Below are 24,119 nucleotides of genomic sequence, written 5' to 3' on the forward strand. Positions count from 1 at the left end.
AGCGCACATCCTACCCACAGTACAAATTCATTACCTTATAGCCAATACTTGTGGGTCTTAAGGATAGTAAGCCAGCAAGAGGAAGCGCTGAAAGAGCTATCCACAATGACAGAAAAATTCATTGAGAGGGAGTACAAACGTGCCGACCTACTCAAGCAGCAGCAGAAGGCTCTTGCAAAAACAAGAGCTGAACTGCTCAATGCAGAAAAAAATCTAGAGAGAAAATCTGACAAATTCATTTGGGTAAATCTTTTTACTAACGAGTCACATAAGAAAATTCAAAAGATCAAAAAACTCTGGCCATTGGTCAAAACGGATCCAGACTTGAACCTGGGTAACAAAGCCCTGATGCCAGCATATAGGAGGGGTAAAAACCTCCGAGATCATCTTGTCAAAACTGACATCACGCACATGGGCAAAACAACGGGAAGCACCTTTCTGGGTAAAACCAGAAAGGGATGCTTCCGCTGCCCCAACTGCACATCGTGCAGCTTTATGCAAACAGGTTCCTCAATAGCACATCCGTATTCTGGTAAAAGATTCCCAATCAATTATTTTTTGACATGTACAACAAAATTTGTTATTTACATTATTTTGTGTCCCTGTTCTCTGGCCTACATCGGCAAAACCGAGAGGCAATTTAAGGAGCGCATGGCGCAGCACCGCTCAGCCATACGCGCAGCCATCAATAAAGGTACTAGTGACCAACCACTTGCCAGACACTACGCGATAGCCCGACACCCTTTGTCGACAGTTAAATACATGATTTTAGACCATGTGCCCCCACTGGTGAGAGGAGGAGATAGAGGCCGCAGGCTCCTACAGCTGGAAGAAAAAAGAAAAAGTGGCAGAGCGCAAATCTATGCACTTGAATCTGCTGCTGTCTCTGATAAGGGGACACCCCAGCCCCTTAGATACAGATACAAGGAAGAAAAAGTTTCAGAGGCAGCGCTGATTCAAATATTCATATTCATTCATTTTTCATTGTTTTTTATATGTGTATTTTATACATTGAAGTACCGGCCGGTATCTAAATACCAACTGTATTAATTGTGTCATAATAAATTTTAAATGAATATTTGAATCAGCGCTGCCTCTGAAACTTTTTCTTCCTACAGCTGGAGACCAAATGGATCTTCAAGATGGGGACCCTGGCGCCCAAAGGTCTCAACGAGCAGTTGGGACTCCATTGGTTTCTTTGAAACCATGGTGCTTGTGTCATCAGATAGCTAATTAACATGACAGCTAGCAACAAGAGTGCTATATAACAAAGAGCAGCCATAAAAAATACATTGGTAAAGAATGCATTCAGTGTTTTGTTTAGTAGAGTGTATAATAAGATAGAGCCAATACAGGGCAAAAAAATTTTTTTAAACAGCATGTTAGAGTTTTGCAAAAAAATCTCCTTAATAAGCAGTGAATAATACTTTAGGAAGACATTAGTAATAAGCTTACAGGTATGTCGACAATAAGAGTAGAATAGTACAGGCAGCTGAGTCTGAGTGACAATAATCGTATTTATTTTCATGTTCTTTAATATTATATGTATCACATTGCCACGATCTATAAATGTATATGACACTTATAACTATCAAATCCGCTGTCAGTTAATGCACTTTTGTTTAGTTTATGCACAGTTATGAGTTTGTTTTTGTGTTGCACCACTGGTTTGTGACAAGAGACAGCGGCACATAGAATGATATAGCAGGTTTAAATGAAGCCTCCTCACACTTTTTTTCCTCTGTTTTCAACAAAACTTTATTGTTCACATATAGCAGGTTTAAATGAAGCCTACTCACACTTTTTTTTCTCTGTTTTCAACAAAACTTTATTGTTCAATTGTTCACATACAACACAGACGAGTTGCTGAGGCAACAGTCCCACTGATAATGATGTCACTGCATGAGCGCCCCCAGCATCACCATGTGACCTCTGTCCCACCACACAGACTAATGGTGCAGCACTATTTAATGAGGTAAGCACACACTGTCTAACGTATGTAAGCTGTTTTGATAAAAGCCTGAGGGCTGAAACGTCAACTTAACCATTGTCTGGCTATGAGTTGTTTGTTATTGAACCAGTCCCGAGTGACGCAGTCTTCTCCTATTGTCTACATGGGACAGCATTGCCTGTACTTATACTGAAGGCACCGGGCAAAAAGTTTCCTTCTGGTGTTGAGTGCCAGCGTTTTTGCACAATTGGAAGACATAAGGGTGGAGATTAATGCGGACACAAGTTCATTTGCGGGCACGTTTGCCCCTGGCAGGCTCCTTGCCACGTGCAGCAGCTCTTCGGCCATTGCCACGGCCACGGTCAGATGGAGGGCCAGGTGGAGCAGATGCTGGGGAGGGGGTGGATCGTCTTCCCCCTCTGGCAGCAGGGAGTGCTGATGGTGGGAATGCACCAGAAACTGATGACATTAGGACCCTATTGCTGGCAACTAGCTCCACCATAAGCTCATTATGGTGGAGGAGGAGGAGGTCATTTTGCCGCAGGGCTTGATCAGCCAGCACCTGCAGGCTAGCAGCAATGGATTGATGGGTGGCAGCCATAGCCTGCAGGCTCCCAGCGATACTCTGCTGGCTGGTGACCAAACCCTGCAAGACCTCCTCGGTCCTACGCACCCGCTCTGATACCGACTCTCCCTGCTGCTGAATATGGCCAAGCACCTGCCCCCACGTGGCCAATTCAGCCACGGTCAGTGGCTGCTGCTGCTGCACGGGCCTGGTACTGGTGGCAGGTGGCACAGACTCCTCAACCTCCTCAAGAGATTCTTGACCAAGCGGTGGGGATGCTGGTGAAAGAGAACATTACAATTACAACACATTCCATGCAAAATTAGAACCAGCTACTTATGGCATGGCAAATAATTACCTTCAAGCAAAGAAGCCATGACTTCCGCTGGGGCCTCGCTGTCCATGGTGCTCACCCCCGGTCCTCCTCGACTGCAATGCAGCACTCTGCCATCTCTTCCAGGGGGGTGAGCTGCAGCTTTGATGGCATGGGGCCAGCCCCAGAGGTGTGGCTGTGTTCCCACCGCTGGGTCAATTTCTTCTTGAGGTTCGTTTTGAAGTCGTGCCACCTGCAATCAAAGTTAACATATTAATACATGTCACTCCTCATGTTTGCTGTAGCACCCATAGCAATCTGCAACATAATACAACATGTGCCTCATGACACCAAACTTAGATTATATTAAATTTGAAAACCAACCCTTAGAAGATACACTCACACTCACCCTACAATAACTAGCAATTAAATGACATGGCAAACATGTCTGTGCCTCCAAGCAACGTGAACGCCCATTGACCAACTCCATCTAATATCTAATGTAAACATTACTGGTCTTGTACTGCTCAAATGTAACACACATGAACTTGCCTCTTCTTAACGTGCTCCGTCTCACGAACTTGTGGAGCCACCGCATTAATCTCCGCCGTTATGTCCTCCCAGATCTTCCATCTCCTTGTGTGTGTCAACCGGTCCTGTGGACACTCGATCCAATCCCGTGCGCGGGGCACCAGGATGGCAAGCTCCTGCGCTTCGAATGCCATGTTTCTGGTGGTTGGTTCCTCTGTTGCCCTATTTCGGCCACGGCCACGACCACTGGCACCACCACTGCCACTGGCACCGCCGCTGCCACGGCCACTGGCACCACCACTGCCACTGGCACGGCCACGGCCACCTGTCGCTGTACTCGAAGTGCTGGCCAGGCTACTCTGTTGGGAAGCCACCTGCTGTGTTCCCAATGATTCTGCTGAGGCTGAAGATGGGCCAGCTGCCGATTGGCCTGATGTAGATGGCCCATCTGGCTGCTGTTCTCCCAATGGCTGGTCTGGGTTGATGGGGACATAGGTGGTGCTGGAGTCCATGCGGGCAAACAGGTCCTGGCACTCCTGCTCTTCCTCAGATAGAGATGCAGCCATGTTTGCAACAACATTGCATTTGTCTAACAAACCTTTATATACTATTTCTGTAATTGGCGTACATCAGCGACACCCTGCGTTCCGTACGGCCGCGTTCCGTATGGCAGCGTCAACCGTGCGGCGCATAGGCCACGCCCCTAGCTGCGGAATTTTTTTTTTTTTAAACCTGGCAAACTTAGTAAGTCTGATTTAGTAGGTAAATGCAGATTTGTAAATACTCCGCATCGGTGCGTACGGCCAGCTTCCCGTACGTTCTAACGCGGTAAGACCGTGCTTACGCTGCAAGACCGTGCAGAATCTGTACGTGTCCACCGCACACGCAAGGTTTGTATGTCGTCCGTACACACGCCTAATTCTTAAAGAGTGAGTCCGTCCGAATGCGGAGGCTCAATGGGCGTTTCTATGGACGATGTCCGCATAGCGTTGCGTGCGGCCCGCTCCGTTAGAATTCGGGAAAGTACGCACCGATCAGAATAAGGGCCTTAGTGACTAATATATGTGACAAACTTTACAATGATATAGACAAGTGGTATTATCAACACTCCAGAATATATACTGTGTCAGCAAAAGTTTTCAAAGTGGCCTAATTCCCTTAGGACCAGAAAAAACGTCTATTTGGTGGTAAAACTTCTGCGCCTTCAGTGTTGACAAGGAATAAATCTGTGACAATCCTTAATAAATTTTCTATGTGCGTACCGCAAATAATAAGCAATTTCACGTGTAGTGGTGTCTTTCACTCCCAGATATTCATCCTTTTTCTCCTTCCAGAATCCGCTGGAGGCGTAAAGATGTTCATGCGTTTATATGAAAGGATGATATCAGGGTTTCAGTGAAAAAATATATAAATCTGTGCAAAAGTGCTGTTTTTCTCTAAAGTGCTTAGTGCATGAGAAAATACTTAAAAAGGTGAACAACGCCACCTTGTGGCTGTTATTATTATCACACGTGTAATCACCCTGTGATAAAAAAGAGGGTTTTAAAAAGAGATGGACTCACACTGGGGTTAGCTCTGTCCAGGTGTAGTTCCCATCAGGCTTGGTATAAAGGCCCTTAAAACCAAAGAACTCCCAACAAAGGGGAAAACTGATAGCGTAATAATGTTTTTATAAAACACATTTATTTCAAAACAATACGGATAATAAATAAAAACAGAAACAGTGGATGGACCCGTACATTTGACATAAAAACATAAGCTTATCTGATTATAGTCATCGGGAACGGAGAGGTATGTATATATATATATATATATATATATATATATATATATATATATATATATATATATATATATATATATATATATATATATATACACATAAATACATACCATATGAAAAGCCTGTGTTTGTCCCTCTGCACCTTACTCTGTAGGAGACCTTACAGTCCTAGTGCTGCCTTTGATTAAAAACCCTCCCATGACTAAGCTGCTGCTGCTGTTCTCCATGGGCATGTAATGAGCTCCACCAATTAGAGCTCAGCACAAACCTCTCAGCCTCTGCCCTCTTGTTTAAAGTGTCATGGTACTTAGTCAACTCCCAGTAATGCACTGCACACTTGTGCAATCAGTGTGCCTTGGCTCCCGATGCTCAGCACCATTAATCATTGTCACATTGGCAGATAGGTAAAGCTGCAGCACTACTCCACTCCCATACACAAAACCTTTAGCTAAAAAAAAAAACTACAGGGGGCCCCTAGCTAGTGGGGGGCCCAGGGGCACTGACCCCTTGTGCCTCCATTATAATCCAGCCCTGCGCTGTACTAAATAACAATTGTCCCTTTAAAAGTCGAGTAGAAAGAAAGTTAATGTGAAGGTATTATCAATTAGAGCCCGATAACACTGTTTCTTTATTTGTATAGAGGGAAGTCAGCCCAGAAGACGCGGGAACCACAGCGCCACGTCCAAACACGGAACGCCGCAACCGGAAGTGACGTCACTTCCGGAAATCACAGAGCGCTCCGTGATCAGAAATTCAGAAAAACCACAGCGCTGGACATAGCGCCTGCATGCTAGATAGGATCTTCCATTAGACACTCCTTAAACCTATCTAGGTGATTTCATCAAAGAGGACACTGGTATTTAAACGGGGAACATTACAAAAAGACGGAACCATCATTTCCGGTTTTGGAAACAGGAAGTCAGAAGGCGGGATCAAGACAGCTATATAAGAAGATTGTCATTGACTGAGTATGCATCCTGAGGAAGAGATTGGAGATATCTCGAAACATGTTGATGTTCATACTCAGTCTTTTCATCTAGAAATTGGCTGAAGCTATTTGGGTGAGTAGGAGTTCAGTGTGCCTAGAGATTCCAGATCAGGATCTTTGGTTTCCCAGGGTAATGCCGTTACCTCTCTCACACCATACTGAAGCTGATACTAGACTTTATTTTTATTCATGTTATTTGTTTTTACTAATTTTTATAATAAATACATTTATACCTGAAAACCAAAAGAAACCTTGATGGGAGTATCATTGCACCGTATATCGTGAGTACCGGTACGCCACTGATTTTAACAAAAGATACCTTTATGAATGTAACTGCACCATTACTCACGTGAGTCCTGGTACGCATTTGCTTCCAAAGAGAACCAGTGTATAAGAATCTGAGAGTTTGTGTTACAGACTCACCCATTGTATATATATCCTGTGTTTCATTTACATATATAAACCACGATCCCCTCAATGTAAACAACGAACTTGGAGAAAAAAAGAAAACAGAAAGAAGACACGCCCAGAAAGGGGAGTATAATTTATTCATCTTTACACATTGGTAGTCAATCTGGTCGGTCGCCTGTCGTCCATACTCCCGAGGTGATTCCCGGCAGTTTCGGTTCAATAGCTTTCGTTCTGTCTTCCATCTGGCTCCCCTGCCTATCGGTGCGGTTTGCCGCGACAACTTGCGCATTTCTCACTGCTTTGCGGCCATTCCGAGGGCTAGTGCTTCTACCTGGTGCTGGAGGGACTGACCTGGGTCTCCCGATGACTGCTGGCTATGCTGTATGGCCCGGTCCTTTGGCTTCACGGGTTGTTCTGGGTTCGTAGCCGCTGGTCATCGGGATACTCCACCTCAGGGTCAGAGTGGTTCCCGATTGTGATGATGGCAGTGTCTTTAAAATCGGCAAAGGATTTACCCAGCATTCTTATCTTCAGGAGCCGTAGCTGGGTCTTAATGTTGGGGTTCGATGTTCCTTCGACGAACTGTATGGTAAGGGCTTCGTCGCCATTGCGAATTTCGTCTTTGTCAGCCGCTTGTATGAGTTTCAGGGTCGCTTGTAGACTCAGGGCGAAGTCTCGAAGAGTCTCGTCTGGCCGTTGTTTTCGGCCGTACAGCTTCATCTTCAGTTCTGGGAGGTGGTGGTCTCGAATATCGTGGCCAGTCGCTTCAGGATCCCATTGGCATACTTCTTCTTGTCATCCGGCCAAGACTCGACCTCGTGGAGGGCGGAACCCGTTAATTGGCCTATCAAGATCTCGACCTTCTGCTCTACGCTCGGTGTGTATAGGCGATAAATCGACTTGAGTTTGCTTTTGAAGGTGGTAAATGTGGCGCAAGGCACCTTGCTGGAGTCTCCACTATAAGTAAGCATCCATGGGGCTCCGAAATAGTATGGTAGCATGATTTGGGCATGATGGGTCACTGCTGGACCAGGTGCTATAAGGGGTGGGGCAGCTTGTTGGTCATTGTTGAGGGGTGCAGAGGCTGGCAATCCGCCTCCGGCCTATGGTGCCTCCATCCTTGGGTTGGATTATACTCCTAGTTGACCGGATCCTGTTCGTGACGCCACGAAAGGTGTTGACCCCGGGCACAGGGGTGCCATTACCTTACTTTGCACAGTGTCTCTCAGGCTGCACGGAGTAGTCTCCTCTCCATGTGCTAGCCTTCCTCCTACTCAGTCACGCTGCTGGGCTCAGGTCACCTCTGACCTCTCTCTTTTTGTCACGCTCCAGTCTGTCTGTGTTTAACTCTTTAGGGCTGAGCTGTCTAGTTAGATAGCGGCAGCACCCAGTTATAGTGCAGACAGTGGCAGCATCCAGTTATAGTGCAGACAGTTGCAGCACCTAGTTATAGTGCAGACAGTTGCAGCATCTAGTTATAATGCAGACAGTGGCAGCACCCAGTTATAGTGCAGACAGTGGCTTTTATGAATCTCGGTGTTACCCAGCAGCTGTGACAGCTGTTTGGGATGACCACAGTGAACCCAACACTGCCACTGTTGATCTGTCCTGATGGGTGGCCAGTACCTGCATATGTTAAGGCTTCACCTTTAATAGCCACGTTTGAAAGGGCGAATTAGGTCCGCCCCAACTGCGGTGCCACCAGGTCTTAAGATGTGACAAGGTAATGGAAACCCCTCAGGAACAGTCAAAAGGTGAAACTAACTAATAAAGGCCTGACTGAGGAAGGACACTAACTAATGGATCCTGAGCCAAACCCTGGGATATAAAGCTTTTAACTGAATAAGCAACCTTTTCGCAAACCATGAGCAACCCAGTCACAAACATAAGAAAGTAGACACCACACTAAAGCACAATATAACAGAACAAAATAGGCACAGCAAAACACACCAAAAAGTACCAGAGGTACAGAAATAAAAAAAACTGACTGGGGTAAATGCCACCTAATGGTGCACAGCCTGCGGCATCCTCTGAACAACTCAGAGCACCCGCATGAAATAGTAAACAATAAGATTTAGGAAAAGGAACAAGATATGCCAGTAAGTATGTAATGATGGAACACCTGGGCTCCACAAAGGAGCAATTACGGCTACCAGAACCGGAACCAGGTTAATGGCAGAAGTCCAGGAACAGAGGAAAATATCCAACCCAAAGCAAAGAGTATCTGCAGGGAAGGCCAGCAAGGAACCTGAATAAAGCAAAGAGAATGGCAGGTGTCTGCTGAAACAAGAACAATCACCGACGGGGCTGTGCTGGACTGAATCCCATAAAAGAGCTCAGGTGACCAATCAACTTCAAGTGACAATCTGGGCTAATTTTCCATCTATGGTCCTCCTAACTTTTTTTGGAACTTGTGATTTAGACTCAAATTCTGTCTATGAATGGGATTGTGTTTTAATATACCCACTTTGCCACCAACAGTATGGGCACTGTGCATGAGACATACGTCAACTACAGGGCCTGCAGGCTCAAAGTGATCTCTTTAATAAGCAACACATATGAATGACATAGGTTCCTGACTGCTCATCGGATGTGATGACAGTTGGTATTACCTCTGACACATCCCAACCATGCCAACTGTCATCACATCCGATGTGCAGTCAGGAACCTGTGTAATTCATATGTGCTGCTTATTATAGGGATGATCTGGGAACTATGGCCATGCCCTACACCCATGAGACCATTCCCCATATCCCAGTGAGTGCACTGAAGAACAGGCCCTCCCAGAGGGGTACAGACGACACTGTGAGGGGTGTTTGGTCAGCCATCAGAGGGAATAAAGAAAATAACAAAACTGCCCATCTGTCACCTCATCTGAATGTTTCTTTTTGTCTTTCTGGCACAGTGACCTCCTGCCTTGTCTGTCGTGGCGGTGGCTCCTCTATCTGCGCTCCTCACTGATACCACCAGGCATGATGACATCTCCTCTGACATTGAGTGCCACCACTGGAGGAGAAGGACAGGAGGAGTACGGATGCCGGCCAGCGCTAACGGTAATGCCATATGCAACTTTTTTATCTTTGATTCACCCTGCCTTAGGCTGCTCTGGGGCCCTTATGCTTGTGTGGCCCCCAGACAGTAGCCTTCCAGCCCAGCGGGAAAGATGGCCCTGCTTGGGTGACATTTTCACCAGTGTGTGACTGATCTTGGTCTCCTTCCTATCCGCTCGGTGGGCTACTACTAGGTGCATACAGCTTGCCCGGTATATGGTCATCGGGTAGACACACCAAAAGTTAACATGCATTGGGACAACCACTGAAGGTCGACACCTGAAATAGGTTGACATGCCTAAGGTAGACATAGATGGAAGGTCAACACAAGCATTATGTTGGAAATGGCTAGGTCGACCTAAAGGTACATAAAATGTACAGAGGCTAGTAATACATAAACCCCCACAGGCTCCAAACTCGGCTCGACATTAACCCTTTGAGTGCCAAGTGAATTTGTCAAAATAGGTGTGAAAATTGGCAAGCAAACATTTTTGTTCATCATAATGACCTGTAATGTTGCCTTATATAGGAAATATCTGGGGTTTTTTTCCACAATTTTGTATTTGAATTTATATAACAAATGTGAGCGACGCTGGCATTTATAGCGGATATTTGGCGCAACTCTCACAGAGATAATGGCACTCAAAGGGTTAATTGAACAGAGCCTGTACTCAGCATCTTGTCTCTTTGGCCCTTATTCTGATCGGTGCGGATATATCCGCGTGCGTTCGGCCCGCCGATGTTTTGTCTCTGCGCATGTGCGAGCGGGGCGTACGGCCAAATCCCGCATGATATGTGAACACTCCGAACAGGGGGTGGAGAGGGGCGTGAAGGGCTATTTGGGCTCATTACCATATGCATACGCCCCGCGTTTCATGGGCGTTCCCATGCAAACGCTGGGCGTACGTATGTTAATGCGGCCGTGACGCACGTGTAGGGGGCGGACATATGACATCGCCGGATGTCAGCTGCCCGCCCAGATCCCTGCTTTTGCATGGAGAAATGTCCGTGTGGTCTGAGGTTGCGGGAGCTGGTGGAGCACACGGTCCTGCATTCGATGGTCTGCGACCATCGAATGATGGGGGAGTTTCCCTGAGATGGAGGAGGCGTATTCCGTGAGAAATACACGTGCGGTCCGTTCGGCCAGCTTCTTACCGCGTATGGACGGAGTTGGCGATCCGTATGGAAGGCGGGGTTTCACACGCACGGTCCTGGCCGCATAATCGGATCCGGCCGCACCGACCAGAATAAGGCCCTTTATGACTGTTGTCTATATCATTTGTTTATTGCTCTTAAAATGTTTTAATTAATTAATTAGACCTGTTTTGGCAAAAAAAAGCAGAAGCCTGATTGCACTCATAAAGCCACTGTTCTTGCACAGTTTGGTGTGTTCATACTGTACTGATAAGATAAAGAGTTCAGAGTTGTGCGATTTCCTGTTCATTACATTATATAAATGCAGAGATTACCAAGGAGCAATATAACAGTTTAATAATATTACAGGTGAGGGGGGTCTGGGGGACAATGTGCACAGTATAACTTATAGTATTGTTGTAGCTGATTGGTGAGAAAATTAATTTAATTTATATCCTAAAATATATTTAAAATGTCATTTATGTCTCTTATTACAGATCTGCTCTGTCACTGAGTCACGGGGTACAAGACTTTATACGGAAGGTAAGTGGCACAGGGATCTATTTATCACTCTCTGTATTTTTATTGCGCATGTTGTCAATTATTTTCACCTAAGGGACTAATTCAGCAGTGATACATACGCGCATGCGTACATTTGCAAAAAATTTGATTAGCGGGGCCAAGCTGAATCGGGCCCTTCGCTGAACAAAAATATTTTAGTCAGAATTTAGAAGGAGGCTCACGTTTTATAACTGAGACTCCCGCTCACCGCTAACTTCTGCTTATCCTCCCAGTTTTTGCAGTTACCTCCTATTTGCATGTACAAGTCTGGAAATATGGGGGGCAGGGGTCTACGCGGGATACGTCACAGCATCATGACGCGTGATGCCATGATAAATACTGTAAAAACTGGCCACCGCAGGGTTGTGGGTCATGGTGGCCATTCTGCAGTATTACACTAGCTGCTGTGGGAGGCAGTATGAGCAGAAGCTAAGGAATCCCGGGGGTGATTCTGATTAACTTGCAATTTAGGCCCCATCACAAATTTTTTGGGACTGCACATGCGCTTGGTCTATTATGCACATGTGCAGCTCCCATTTGCGAATGTCCCTTAGCAAGAATTGGGGCGGGCCGGGGGTGGACGGCGGTGGAAATCGCCCATGGGAACGGCCAGTGTTTTATGGGTGTTCCCATGCAAATTCAGGGTGTTCCCATGGGTATCTGAGTGGGCCGATACCTACTGGGGGTGCCCTGTGCTCATCCCGGCACTCACAAATAAAAGCCAGTCGCCTGCAAAGGCAGGAGAAATCATTAGATGAATTGAATTGAATGATTTCTCCTGCAGCGGAGACATGTGAGGATATGTGTCTTTGTTCCACATCCCCTTGCATGTTAACAAGGGGAATTGGTAGCAGTGTAGGGAGGGGGCATTCAGACGGGCGGCAGGCAGCGCCTCAAGCGCTTGGTAAGCTGCGAAATTCGCAGCTTACCGAGTTAACCTGAATCCCCCCCCAGTGTGCTCGTTGGCAGCGCCGGTGGCCTCTTCACCCGGGATGCGGTTAATTTGCCGGCGGTCGGGATCCCGGCGGTCGGAATCCCGACACTGGAATCCCGACCGCCGAAATCCCGAAACTTTCTCCCTCTGTGGGTGTCCACGACACCCATAGAGGGAGAATAAAATAGCGTGCCGAGCGTAGCGAGGCACCGGGCCCGCTGCGTGGCGAGCGCAGCGAGCCCGCAAGGGGGGGGCGATCCATGTCCCCCCCTTGTCGGGATTTCGGCGGTCGGGATTCCAGTGTCGGGATTCCGACCGCCGGGATCCCGACCGCCGGGAAATCGTATCGGATCCCTTCACCCTTCATGGTGCAGGGTCCCTGTTAAAATGCCATTTTCTGAGGTTTGGCCGCAGCCCCCATATGCACCAAGCCCAGAATGCGTTACATTCCGGGGCTTGGATGCGGTGTTCAGCGTGATTTTAAAATCAGCATTGATCCCTCCCAGCATGCCTAGTGGTTAGTGTGTCACTGGACGCATGCGAAGATGGGACTGCAGGTCCAAAACCTGGAAGTCCTATGTTCACAAAGGTTGTCTCTTACCTCAAGAGCCGTCCTTTGCCGCATTCTCTATGCAGTCGGCGTTGCTAGACTCCGGTATTCATGCGAAGACCGGCGGTAAGCAATGCAAGTTGCTTGTGATGCTTGCTGCATCTCGCCCAGTATAATAATGCAAAGGAGCTACATAGGCAGTCACATGCTGCTGCTCACATACAAGGGGTGAGATGCACTAAAGCAGAAATGCGGTAAGACCCCCATTTTCTAGTTTGTCACCACATTTCTGTATGCACTAAAGCCCGCACATCGGGGACTCATTGCCGAGGGTAACAGCAACTGTAGCTGGAGCTACCCTATAGAAGCCTATGGGCCTATGGGCTTCACTCTGCAGGACTGGTTGAGGGATCCATCACGGGTCGCTCCCAGCATGCCCCACGGCCATGCACAGACGGACTCACAGGTCTCAGACACGGAGGTCCAGTGCTGAATGGGCATCGCAATGGACAGCTCTCCTCGGTAGAGCTGTCCTCCGCATTACTAATCACATACGTTAGTGCATATGCGATTAGTATGGATGCGATGTGTGCGGAATGCACCAGTAGTATTTAGTGCCTCGTGACCAAGGCGCACAAAAGGTCCAAGGTGATTTTTAAATTGAATTATGTGACTTCCCCATATCCACAAACCATCCATATTCTGTACTCCCTTGCACGGTGACGGGGAACCACACTAAAACTGGGTACCCACTGGGGAACCGGGATTAGTTTTGACATCAAAACAACAGCAGCTGCCCAAATCGCCTCCTTCATTAGGTTTGAGATGCAGCACATGAAACCTCGTATCAGCACAAGCAAACACGATAGCGAGCATATTGGGATTGGGATGGTGTAATGGTTAATATTGCAGCCTCACAGCACTGAAGTCATGGGTTCGATTCCCACCATGGCCCTAACTGTGCAGAGTTTGTATATTCTCCCTGTGCTTGCGTGGGTTTCCTCCAGGTACTCCAGTTTCCTCCCACAATCCAAAAATATATATATTGGTAGGTTAATTGGCTCCCAACAAATTAACCCTAGAATGTCTGTGTGAGTGTACATGTGGTAGGGAATATAGATTGTAAGCTCCACTGGGGCAGGGACTGATGTGAATGTTCACATATTCTATGTACAGCGCTGCTGAATATGTGTGAGCTATATAAGAAACTGTTAATAAATAAATAATGCACATTGAGCGATAATGGTGATATGTCAGTTCCATCCGCCCAACTGGATGACACATTGCTCAGTGTGTACCTGCTGAATACAGCAACTCTTGGAATGATTAGTGGGGACCTCTGCTGGGCATTTTCTGTAAACACACTAGTTACCTCCAGTGATTACTATCTTTCTTTTATATAGTGCCACAAGGGTTCTGCAGCACCTAATAAAAGAGCAGACAAGAATACAACGAATTACAGTACAAGACAATGTAAGACAAGTAACTGGTATATAAACATTACTGTATCAGCAGACATTGCACCAAAATAAGCATCTTCTAGAGCAGGTGGCTAAACCTGTCCCCAAGATCTACCAAGTGTTCATGTGTCTCAGGCAACCTGTGGATCTATAGTAGGAATGAATGCAGCATGTTTGATAATGTGACAGTTAGTAATGACTACAGCTGTGCAGCAGCTAGGTGATCTGGGTATGTTACAGTTAATAATGACTACAGCTGTGCACCAGCTAGGTGATCTGGGGAATGTGACACTTAGTAGTAATCAAGGGCGTAACTACCATAGGTGCAGGGGGTGCAGCTGCTATGGGGCCCAGAGCTGAAAGGGGTCCACTTTGCCTGTCAAAGTATTATGTACTGTATACATTTTTCAGCATTAGGTGATAAATAGGGGCCCTTAAAAACTTTTGATATGGGGCCCACATGTATCTAGTTACGCCACTGGTAGTAATGACTACAGCTGTGCACCAGCTAGGTGATCTGGGGAATGTGACAGTTAGTAATGACTGCACCTGTGCCCCAGCTAGGGGATCTGGGGAATGTGACAGTTAGTAATGACTACAGCTGTGCACCAGCTAGGTGATCTGGGGAAATTGACAGTTACTAATGACTGCTCCTGTGCACCAGCTAGAGAGTCTGGGAAATGTGACAGTTAGTAATGACTACAGCTGTGCACCAGCTAGGTGATCTGGGCAATGTGACAGTTAGTAATGACTACAGCTGTGCACCAGCTAGGTGATCTGGGGATTGTGACAGTTACTAATGACTACAGCTGTGCACCAGCTAGGTGATCTGGGGAATGTGACAGTTACTAATTACAGCTTTCCAACAGCTAGGTGGTCTGGGAACTGTGACAGTAATGACTACAGCTGTCCACAAGCTGGGATTCTGTGAAATGTGACAGTAATGACTACAGCAGTGCACCAGCTAGGTTATCTGGGTGGGATGCGGTCATTCGTCAGACTGCATTTAGGTCTACAGTCATTAGGTCGACCCCACTAGGTCGACTGGCAGGAAGGTCGACCTGACTTAAGGTCGACATGGGCCAAGGTCGACATGACTTAAGGTCGAATTTGCATAAAGGTCGACATGAGGAAGGTCGACTGGTCATAAGGTCGACATGGGTTTTTCACTGTTTTTTGAGCCGACATGTGCCGACAGGCGGTATTTCATGCCCTACCATCCACTAGGGCGTGGTGGGAGAATAAAATAGTGTGCCGAGCGCAGCGAGGCACCGTTCCCGAAGCATCGCGAGCGAAGCGAGCGATGCGAGGGTCCGATTCTCATTGCCAACTGTGTCGACATTCGGATAAAAAAACAGTGAAAAACACATGTCGACCTTATGACCAGTCGACCTTCCTCATGTCGACCTTTATGCAAATTCGACCTTAAGTCATGTCGACCTTGGCCCATGTTGACCTTAAGTCAGGTCGACCTTCCTGCCAGTCGACCTAGTGGGGTCGACCTAATGACTGTAAACCTAAATGCAGTCTGACGAATGATCCCATTCCATCTGGGTAATGTGACAGTTAGTAATGACTACACCTGTGCAGCAACTAGGTGGTCTGGGAAATTTGACCAGCTAGGTGATCTGAGGAATGCGACAGTTAGTAATGACTACAACTTTGCAACAGCTAGGTAGTCTGGGAACTATGACAGCTTTGCACCAGCTGAGATTCTGGGAAATGTGACAGTCAAGGTGCGTACACACGGGGCAATATGATCGCTGGCAATATATTGCTAGCAATATATTGCTCAGCAATCATATTGCCCCGTGTCCCGTTTTAATCTGCGACCAGAGATGGTCGCAGATGAAAATTTAAACACTGCTGGGTGAAGAGGCAGGGGATGTCGCTGGTCGGAGGAGCATGCTTCTCCGACCAGCGACCATTCAGGGGCTGAAACCGGGAGCGCGCACCGGGCGATTTATCGCTGGTGCACACTCCAATCACTGGCAATATGGTCGCTCAGCGACCATATTCCCAGCGATTTCAGCCCCTATCGCCCCCGTGTGTACACAGCATTAGTAATGACTACAGCCATGCACCAGCTCATACTTGCCTACTTTTGAAAACGACTTTCAGGTAGATTATAGTTGGTAATGGAATTTTGCAAAGTGCCCCCATTGAGGGGGCGTGTCATGCTCCACCCAAAGGGCATGTCTAGTTCCATATTTGGAGAGATTGTGAAAAGAGGTTGTCAAAGACGCATCTAGAAACGTTGGTGCGTACTGCTACATCTGAGTGGAATCTTTTAAAATGCCTTATATCCAAATGTAGATGAGCCCCAAAGCAGTTAATAAGAGCTACTGTACTTTGTAAAGTGCTGGGAAATGGTGCTGATGATTCAATGTAAATGTATCTATGTCTCATTCCTTTTTTCCCCAAAAATGTAACAGTGTAATGTGGGCTAGGTGAAATGAGGGAGATTGCTAGACTAATCAGGGAGAGAGGGAGATTGCTGCTATTTCAGGGAGTCTTCTGCAGAATGCAGGAGGGTATGCAACTATGCACCAGCTAGGTGATCTGGGAAATGTGACAGTTAGTAATGACTACACCTGTGCACCAGCTAGGGAGTCTGGGAAATGTAACAGTTAGTAATGAATACAGCTGGGCACCAGCTACAGTAGGTTATATGGAAAATGTGGACCGTTGGTAGATCTCAAGGACCAGTTTGACCACACCTGTTCTACAGAGTAATAAGGCGCCTACACGGTTCAATATAGTTTTTTTTTCCGGTACTTGTGTAGTTTTGCGGCGGCAGAGAAATCACATGCAATGCGATAGTACTTTTGTAGTTTCGAGTTTCCCCTGCTTGCGGATCGCATCGTATGCAATGTAATTTAGCACATTTAGCATACCCCCACTATCCCTGTCACCCCAAAGCGTGACGAGCACAGCGAGCCCTGCAAGGGGACGCGGTATGCGTCCTTCCAACTTGTTCATACCCCCACTATCCATGTCGGCATGGAGTTGATTTTATAAAGTGTGGCGAGTACAGCGTGCCACCGAGCCCGAAGCTTGGCAAGCATAGCAAGCCCAGCGTGGGGACCCGGAATACATGTCAAGTAATCCGCGTCCCTGCGCGGGGCTCGATGCGCTTGAACCACGCTTTGGGCTCATCTTCATGGTCCGCTCGCCATGCTTCAGGCTCAGTGGCTCGCTGCGCTCCCCACACTTTATAGAGTCAACTCCACGCCAACGTGGATAGTGGGGGTATGAACAAGTCGGGAGGACGTGTTCTGCATCCGCTCACTACGCTTCGGGGTGGCGTGGATAGTGGGGGTGTGCTACACGTGCTAAATCACATCGCATGTGATCCGATGCAATCCGTGAGCAGAGGAAACTTACCATCGCATCGCATCACATCGAACGCCATCGCATGCGATTGGATAAGCAAAATCAAATCGAGTCGAAATCAAACTGAAATCGAATAGAAGAATAGACTGTTCAGGCAAGACCATATAGAACAGACCTGTACTTTTTAGTCTAAATCGAATGTGTGCATCAAATCTTTATTGAATAGAAAAATTTATGCACACTCCCGTGCATCATCAGCTACATCCTCTGTCGGCGTTACTTGCATCAGTAGTGAGGGCCATGCTGCTGAGTACAGCAGGGCCACTGGCATCGGCAAGTGTGTTCCCAGTATCAGGAAAACGTGCAGGGGCAAGCAGATGGGTGGCACAAATGGGGTATATAATGATGAACCTGCTGTAACTCCTATACAACTCTTTTTTTTTTGAGCCGACGGGTGGTATTTTCTACCCTACCATCCACTAGGGCGTGGTGGGAGAATATAATAGTGCGCTGAGCCCAGCGCGGCACCGTACCCGAAGCATGGCAACGCGGTACACTGATATGGTGTCTGTGTCGACTTACGTAGATAATTGGGACAACAAAAATGTGTCGACCTAGTGCTTGTGTTGACCATCCGACCCTGCCAACCTTGGCCATGTCAATCTATTTCATGTCTCGGCCTAAGTCCTGTCGACCTATAAGAGGTTGACCTAATGTATGTCGATCTGCGCCTGCAGCTTTTCTTCTTCCAGTGTACAGCTGAAACAAATACTAGAAATAAGAATTTAAAATCAAGCAAGCAAACATCTCTAACACAGATTCATGACTCATCATTGTCCTCTGGTTCCATCCATTGCGGTTCTGCTCGCAGCTTATATACATCCAAGATTTCGGTACTTGTGTATTATCACGGCGCCCAAGTTTCTTACGTCCAGCACCGTAGGAAAATCGCATTGCATCGCATGGGCCATTTTAAGGGCCGTGCGATGCGGTGCGATGCAATGCGATTTTCCTATGTAATTTATTCACTGCTCTCTTAGCCCTGGGGGATTGCGATTTTATAGGGTGTGCGATGCCATTACTTTAGCTATACAATAATATCATTGTATGATATTCAATGAGGTTTTAGCCCCCCCCCCACTATCCACACCACTCCGAAGCGTGGTGGGCGCAGCGGTACGTGTCCTCCGACCTTTTCATACCCCCACTATCCACGTCGGCATGGAGTTGCAGCGATCGCAACGACCCCACTGTCCACAACGGCGTGGAGTTGATTTGATATAGTGTGGCGAGCGTAACGAGGCGATCGCAGCGAGCCCCGCGAGGGTACGCAGCATACATGTCAAGTAATCCACGTCCCCTCGTGAAGATCGCTGCGCTCGCCACGCTTCGGGCTCGGTGGCTCACTGCACTTGCCACACTATATGAAATCAACTACACGCCGATGTGGATAGTGGGGGTATGAAAAGGTTGGAGGACGCGTTCAGCTTCCCCTCGCGGGGCTCGCTGCGCTCGCCATGCTTCGGGGTGGCGTGGATAGTGGGGGGGGGGGGGCTAAAACCTCATTGTATGTCATAAAATGATATTATTGTATAGCTAATGTAATGGCATCACACACCGTATAAAATCGCATGCGATCGCATGCGATTTTGCCCGACGTGCGATGCGATCCCCCGGGGCTAACAGAGCAGTGAATAAATTATATAGGCCCTTAAAATGACCCATGCGATGCGATGCAATTTTCCTAAGCAGAATAGCCCACTAAGCAAATTGCTTAGTGGGCGCCGTGATAATACACAAGTACCAAGATTTCAGTTTTAGAACTGGTGCAATTTCAAAACCCTCATTCATTCCTTGAGGATGTAGAGTATGTAAAATAAATTCAATGTTCCTCGCTTAGATAAAGGATTCAGGGGGTTATTCTTATTCCCTCGGCCCTCCGTGTATTCGCAAGGAGGAGCAGTGTTGCGCATCTGCGCTTGCACAGGTGCGTTCCTGCGCATGTGCAGACGTAGGGTGCATGCACCCACGGCGAACTTTTGGTTCACTGGGTGCACGCACCCTAAACAGCGTGGCGTGCGTGCCCCATTACCATATGGGAACGCCCAGCGTTCCATGGACATTCCTATGAGAATGCTGGGTGTTCTCATGGTAATGAGGCGGTGGCGCGGGTGCGGGGGGCTGGCAGCTGACATCACCGGGTGTCAGCTGCCCGCCCATATCAGACCCATTTATATGCGTGTACCTTCCACAAGTTTGATGGTCGGTGACCATCGAAAGATGTGGGAGGTTACCCGCAGCATAAGAATGGATGTTTATGCTAAACATCCATTCACAGACTGTGCAGGCGAACCCACGCAGTGAGGGGGGGGTGGGGAGATGTTCATTCGGCGGGTGGGGTTTGGTGGATTTGCAAGGCTGCGAATTCGCAGCCTTGCAAATCAAGCAGAATAACCCCCTCAATATGTGACCACACCTTCGATTTATAATAAAATGCTCTAGACCCGTAATATTCACAGCTCTCCGATCACTTCCTTCCACATGTTTTATATTCATGATACGTTCCAAAAACTTTTAATGCTCTTTTGTAATACCGCCCAGTGGCATCACAATGGGGGTGCGGGTAACCGTATGGTAAATCAACAATGTCTAGGTCAACAGCCGATAGGTCTACACTATATTGTTGACATGCATATGGTCAAAATAGTCAACAGGTCGACACAAGCAAAATGTAAACACGGCTATGGTCAACACATGAGCAGTTTGAATGAGTTTTGTGGGGGGGGGAGGGGTTAATTGTTTGCATTTCTTGAAACTTTAGTATACATATGGACTCCGAATGGTAGTGGAGCGAGGGGATAGGTGACCTTTTCATGTCAACCTTTGCTGGTGTCATCCTTTTCTCACTGTTGACCTTTTAATTTTACCCTAGACATTGTTGACCTAATATACCACACCCACCCAGATAGCGCTCACCGAGGCGTGACACCGGCTCCCGCCCCTCTGTGAAGCCACGCCCCATTTCCACTATGCGCATCTACTGAATGTGTAGAGTTCTCCAAGTGCTGCGCAGATTGCCTTAGGGGCAAATGACGTCCCTGATACTACCAGGGCGGGGGAAATGCTGATACGTGGATGCAGAAGAAGATATGTGGGTAAAACCAAAAGAGCAATAAAAGCTAGAAATTTATAATTCATCAGGAATATTAAAAAAATCTTTGCCTAATAATGTAACAGCCCAGTCCCGCACCCTAAAGTGTTCTACAGCGTCTTTTCTCCGGGCATCTCCCTTATAGGAGGAATAAGCTTAACAGGAAAGAGAGCTACCTACGCATTTGGGTCACATAGACTTATCCATTGTCTTTGTGTGTGTCTTCAGACTGTGGGCGGGATGTACTCAACATCATTTTCAGATGCAATATAGCCCCACCGCTGGTGCTTCGCTGGGGGGTTACACCAGCCCTAGCTGGCGTAACCCCATAGAAGCCTATGGGCTTCTTTTCATGACCCCCGCCACTCTATGCTGACCCCCGCTGCCCCACACTGATCCCTGCCGCCCTGTACTGCTAGCCGCCCCCCCCACCCCCTCACCTCCTGCTTTGCTGCCCAAACCAGTGACCTCCTCCTCCCTAGCTCCTTCCAGATGCAGGGAGGAGGAGGCGGAGCCCCGAAGTCCCTGCAGCCATCTCGGTAGGAGGCAGCCGGGAACAGGAGGAGGGGGAAAGCTGGAGGGAAAGCTGGTTGCTTTGCAAAGGTCAGCTCTTATGCAATATTAATTGCGTATGTTGCTTGGTACATCCCGCCATGTGTGATTTCAGAAACAGATACCAGAAGGGCCGATGGCAAGCTAGAGCAGTCCAACAGCTCGAACGTGGAGCTCTTCCACCACCATGCAGAGTGATGGAGCTCACTCAGTGGCAAACGCAGGATTTTTAGAGGGGCTTTCCAAATGTAATCCAAAATCTCCCACTCTGCAGCACATTGGAGTACAGGAGTCTGGGGGAGCGGTAACAGCCCTAATATTGGTCTTGTTATACACTGGATACTGTATGGAATGCAATATTAACATATAACAGTACAGATGGGCTATAGTATAGGCTGTTTCAAACATTTAAATAAGATAAGTGGTCAGCAAAAGGTTAAACATAATACACAGACATAATAGAACCAGTACTGCACTTTCTAATGCTGGGTACACACCAGGACGACTAGGGCCCGATCCCCTCAATCTAGATCCAATTCCGACCAATTGGATGTAGATTGTGTGCTGATTGGGCCCTTTTCTGTCCTGGTGTGGACCGATACCGATCCGATGCGCGGTCCCGCGGGTCAATGACGACCATACAGCCGGGTGCGGGTCGCCATCGGATCGGACCCGCTCACGGTGCACATCATGAGCGGGTCGTGCCCCCCCGCGTCACCGTGAGCGGGTCGGACGAGACACTGACGACCCGCTCACGATGTGCATCGTGAGCGGGTCGTCCTGGTGTGTACCCTACATAAGCTCACAATCTCCCACTTCATGATAAATCTCCTGTCTCTTCCTACTGGTATATCTCCAGAAGGATATAAATACATTAGAGACCGTAAAACGAAGGGCAACTAATATGGTGCATGGCCTATATCACAGAACGTACCAGCAAAGACTAAAAGATCTTAATATGTATACTTTAGAGCACAGAAGGGAAAGGGGGGACATGATAGAAACTTTCATATATATCAAGGGTTTTAACAAGGTACAGGTGGGAGACATTCCTCACAGGAAGAGGAGCAGCAGAACACGAGGACATGCACTGGCACTAGATGGAGGAAGATTCAGGGGAACTGTGAGGAAGAATTACTTCACAGAAAGAGTAGTAGATAAGTGGAATAGCCTCCCATCAGAGGTGGTAGAGGCAAATACAGTAGTACAATTTAAACATGCTTGGGATAGGCATATTGATATCCTTACAAAGAAATAAGGATCAAATATGGTTTGAGGGAACATGTTTAAAAAAGGGGCAGACTAGATGGGCCAAGTGGTTCTTATCTGCCGTCAAATTCTATGTTTCTATGGCAGCTGCTCTCTGGTCCATTGCAATGTTTGAGGGCTCAGATCCACACAAGCAGTAAATGTGGTAGAAGAAGCTGGTACACTGGGCATGTGCAGCAGCTCTGCTCTGTCCCTTACACTGCATGATGTGGTGAAATCTCTATTAATCATATTATATACCAGCTATTGTTGTCATAATTTAAAGCACTTGCCAAGAGGAGTGGAGTCCACCCCCCCACCCCACCCCCCCTGCGTTTGCCTATGTCACTGCTGGGCCACAAACCGTTCATTACGCTGCTTTATCACGCCCCATGAGTTGTGACCATGCCCTGTTCTGCATGCATGCTACTAATGTCAGGGCCGGCTCGCGGTCTGAGTCCATCATTGCAATGGATTATGTTCTTGTAACCTCTTCTCCGTATCTGTTACAGCTCACTCCCACCAGGATGCGTTCACCAGCACCACTTATCCTGACACTTGGAATCCTCCTCATTATCTTCCACCTGTCAACATGTCAGAACTGGAGAGCCTTTCAGAAAAAACACATTACTAATAATTCGAACACCAACTGTAATCGAGCCATGAGCCGGATCAATAATGGGAGGTCTTGTAAACCGGTTAACACCTTCATCTTTACCCGTCATCCCAACGTCTTTAAGAGTAATTGCAATGGTCTTGGTAATAGGAACGTGACAACTGACCTAAGTTACAACCTCACTAAATGCATACGAGTTGGCCATACCAAGCCTTGTAGATATAAAAATCATATACAACGTAATGTGGTCTGTATTAAATGCGAGCGGAATGAACCTGTACACTTTGTGAAAGAAGGTAGATGTACGAGGTGGTCTTCTTAATGTGACATTTCTTCAGTTTCCTGCAACCCTGTACAGCCGAGGAGGAAATGTCACCGTCTTCTGTAGACCTCAGAGTAACAGGCAGCCTTCATTAATGCATAGCTACCAACCCTGTATAGCCGGGATACGGTCGGTTGGACAAACTAAAGATGGTCAACGGTCATTATGTCGACACCATTGGGTCGACATACTGCAAGGTTGACAGGTGTCTAGATTGACATGGGGCATAGTCGACAGGTCGTTAAACCGACACAAGCATTAGGTCAACATGGTGTAGGTCGACAGTCAAAAGGTAGACAGGGGGTTTTTCACTGTTATTTAAGCCGACATGTGCCGACAGGCGGTATTTTGTGCCCTACCATCCACTAGGGCGTGGTGGGAGAAGAAAATAGTGAGCCATGCAAGGGTATGCAGTACACTTTAATCTGTGTCCATGTCGACTGTGTCGACATTCGGGTAAAAAAAAACCAGTAAAAAAAACCCTGTTGACCTTTTGACTGTCGACCTAGACCATGTCGACCTAATGCGTGTGTCGACCTAACATCCTGACGACCTTGCCCCATGTTGACCTAGACACCTGTCGACATTGCAGTATGTCGACCCAACAGTGTCGACCTAATGACTGTTGACCATCTTTTGGTCGACTAACCCATCCACACCCGT

The 24,119-nt window shown here is 47.5% G+C and overlaps 1 protein-coding gene and 1 long non-coding RNA gene across 5 annotated transcripts in view; both read left to right on the forward strand.

The window, feature by feature from the left end:
* Positions 1-24,119, forward strand: part of LOC146036154 (uncharacterized) — an 81,529-nt gene that overhangs the window by 31,141 nt on the left and 26,269 nt on the right. The gene's annotated exons all lie outside the window — the stretch shown is intronic.
* On the forward strand, positions 1,900-23,650 carry LOC146036733 (uncharacterized). Of its 4 annotated transcripts, none has more exons than XM_083160629.1 (5): positions 1,900-1,975; positions 9,448-9,595; positions 11,224-11,269; positions 14,175-14,244; positions 23,031-23,650. In XM_083160629.1, exons 1-4 carry the CDS (start codon positions 1,953-1,955, stop codon positions 14,198-14,200), a joined length of 243 nt encoding a protein of 80 aa, XP_083016755.1. In that variant the 5' UTR covers positions 1,900-1,952; the 3' UTR covers positions 14,201-14,244; positions 23,031-23,650. The 4 variants fall into 4 exon arrangements, with proteins under 4 accessions (XP_083016755.1, XP_083016752.1, XP_083016754.1 ...); XM_083160628.1 differs by lacking the exon at positions 14,175-14,244 and adding an exon at positions 5,784-6,204 and having other exon boundaries at positions 1,920-1,975; XM_083160626.1 differs by lacking the exon at positions 14,175-14,244.

Source organism: Crinia signifera, chromosome 9, assembly GCF_055691185.1.
Source record: "Crinia signifera chromosome 9, ASM5569118v1, whole genome shotgun sequence".
Taxonomy (NCBI): domain Eukaryota; kingdom Metazoa; phylum Chordata; class Amphibia; order Anura; family Myobatrachidae; genus Crinia; species Crinia signifera.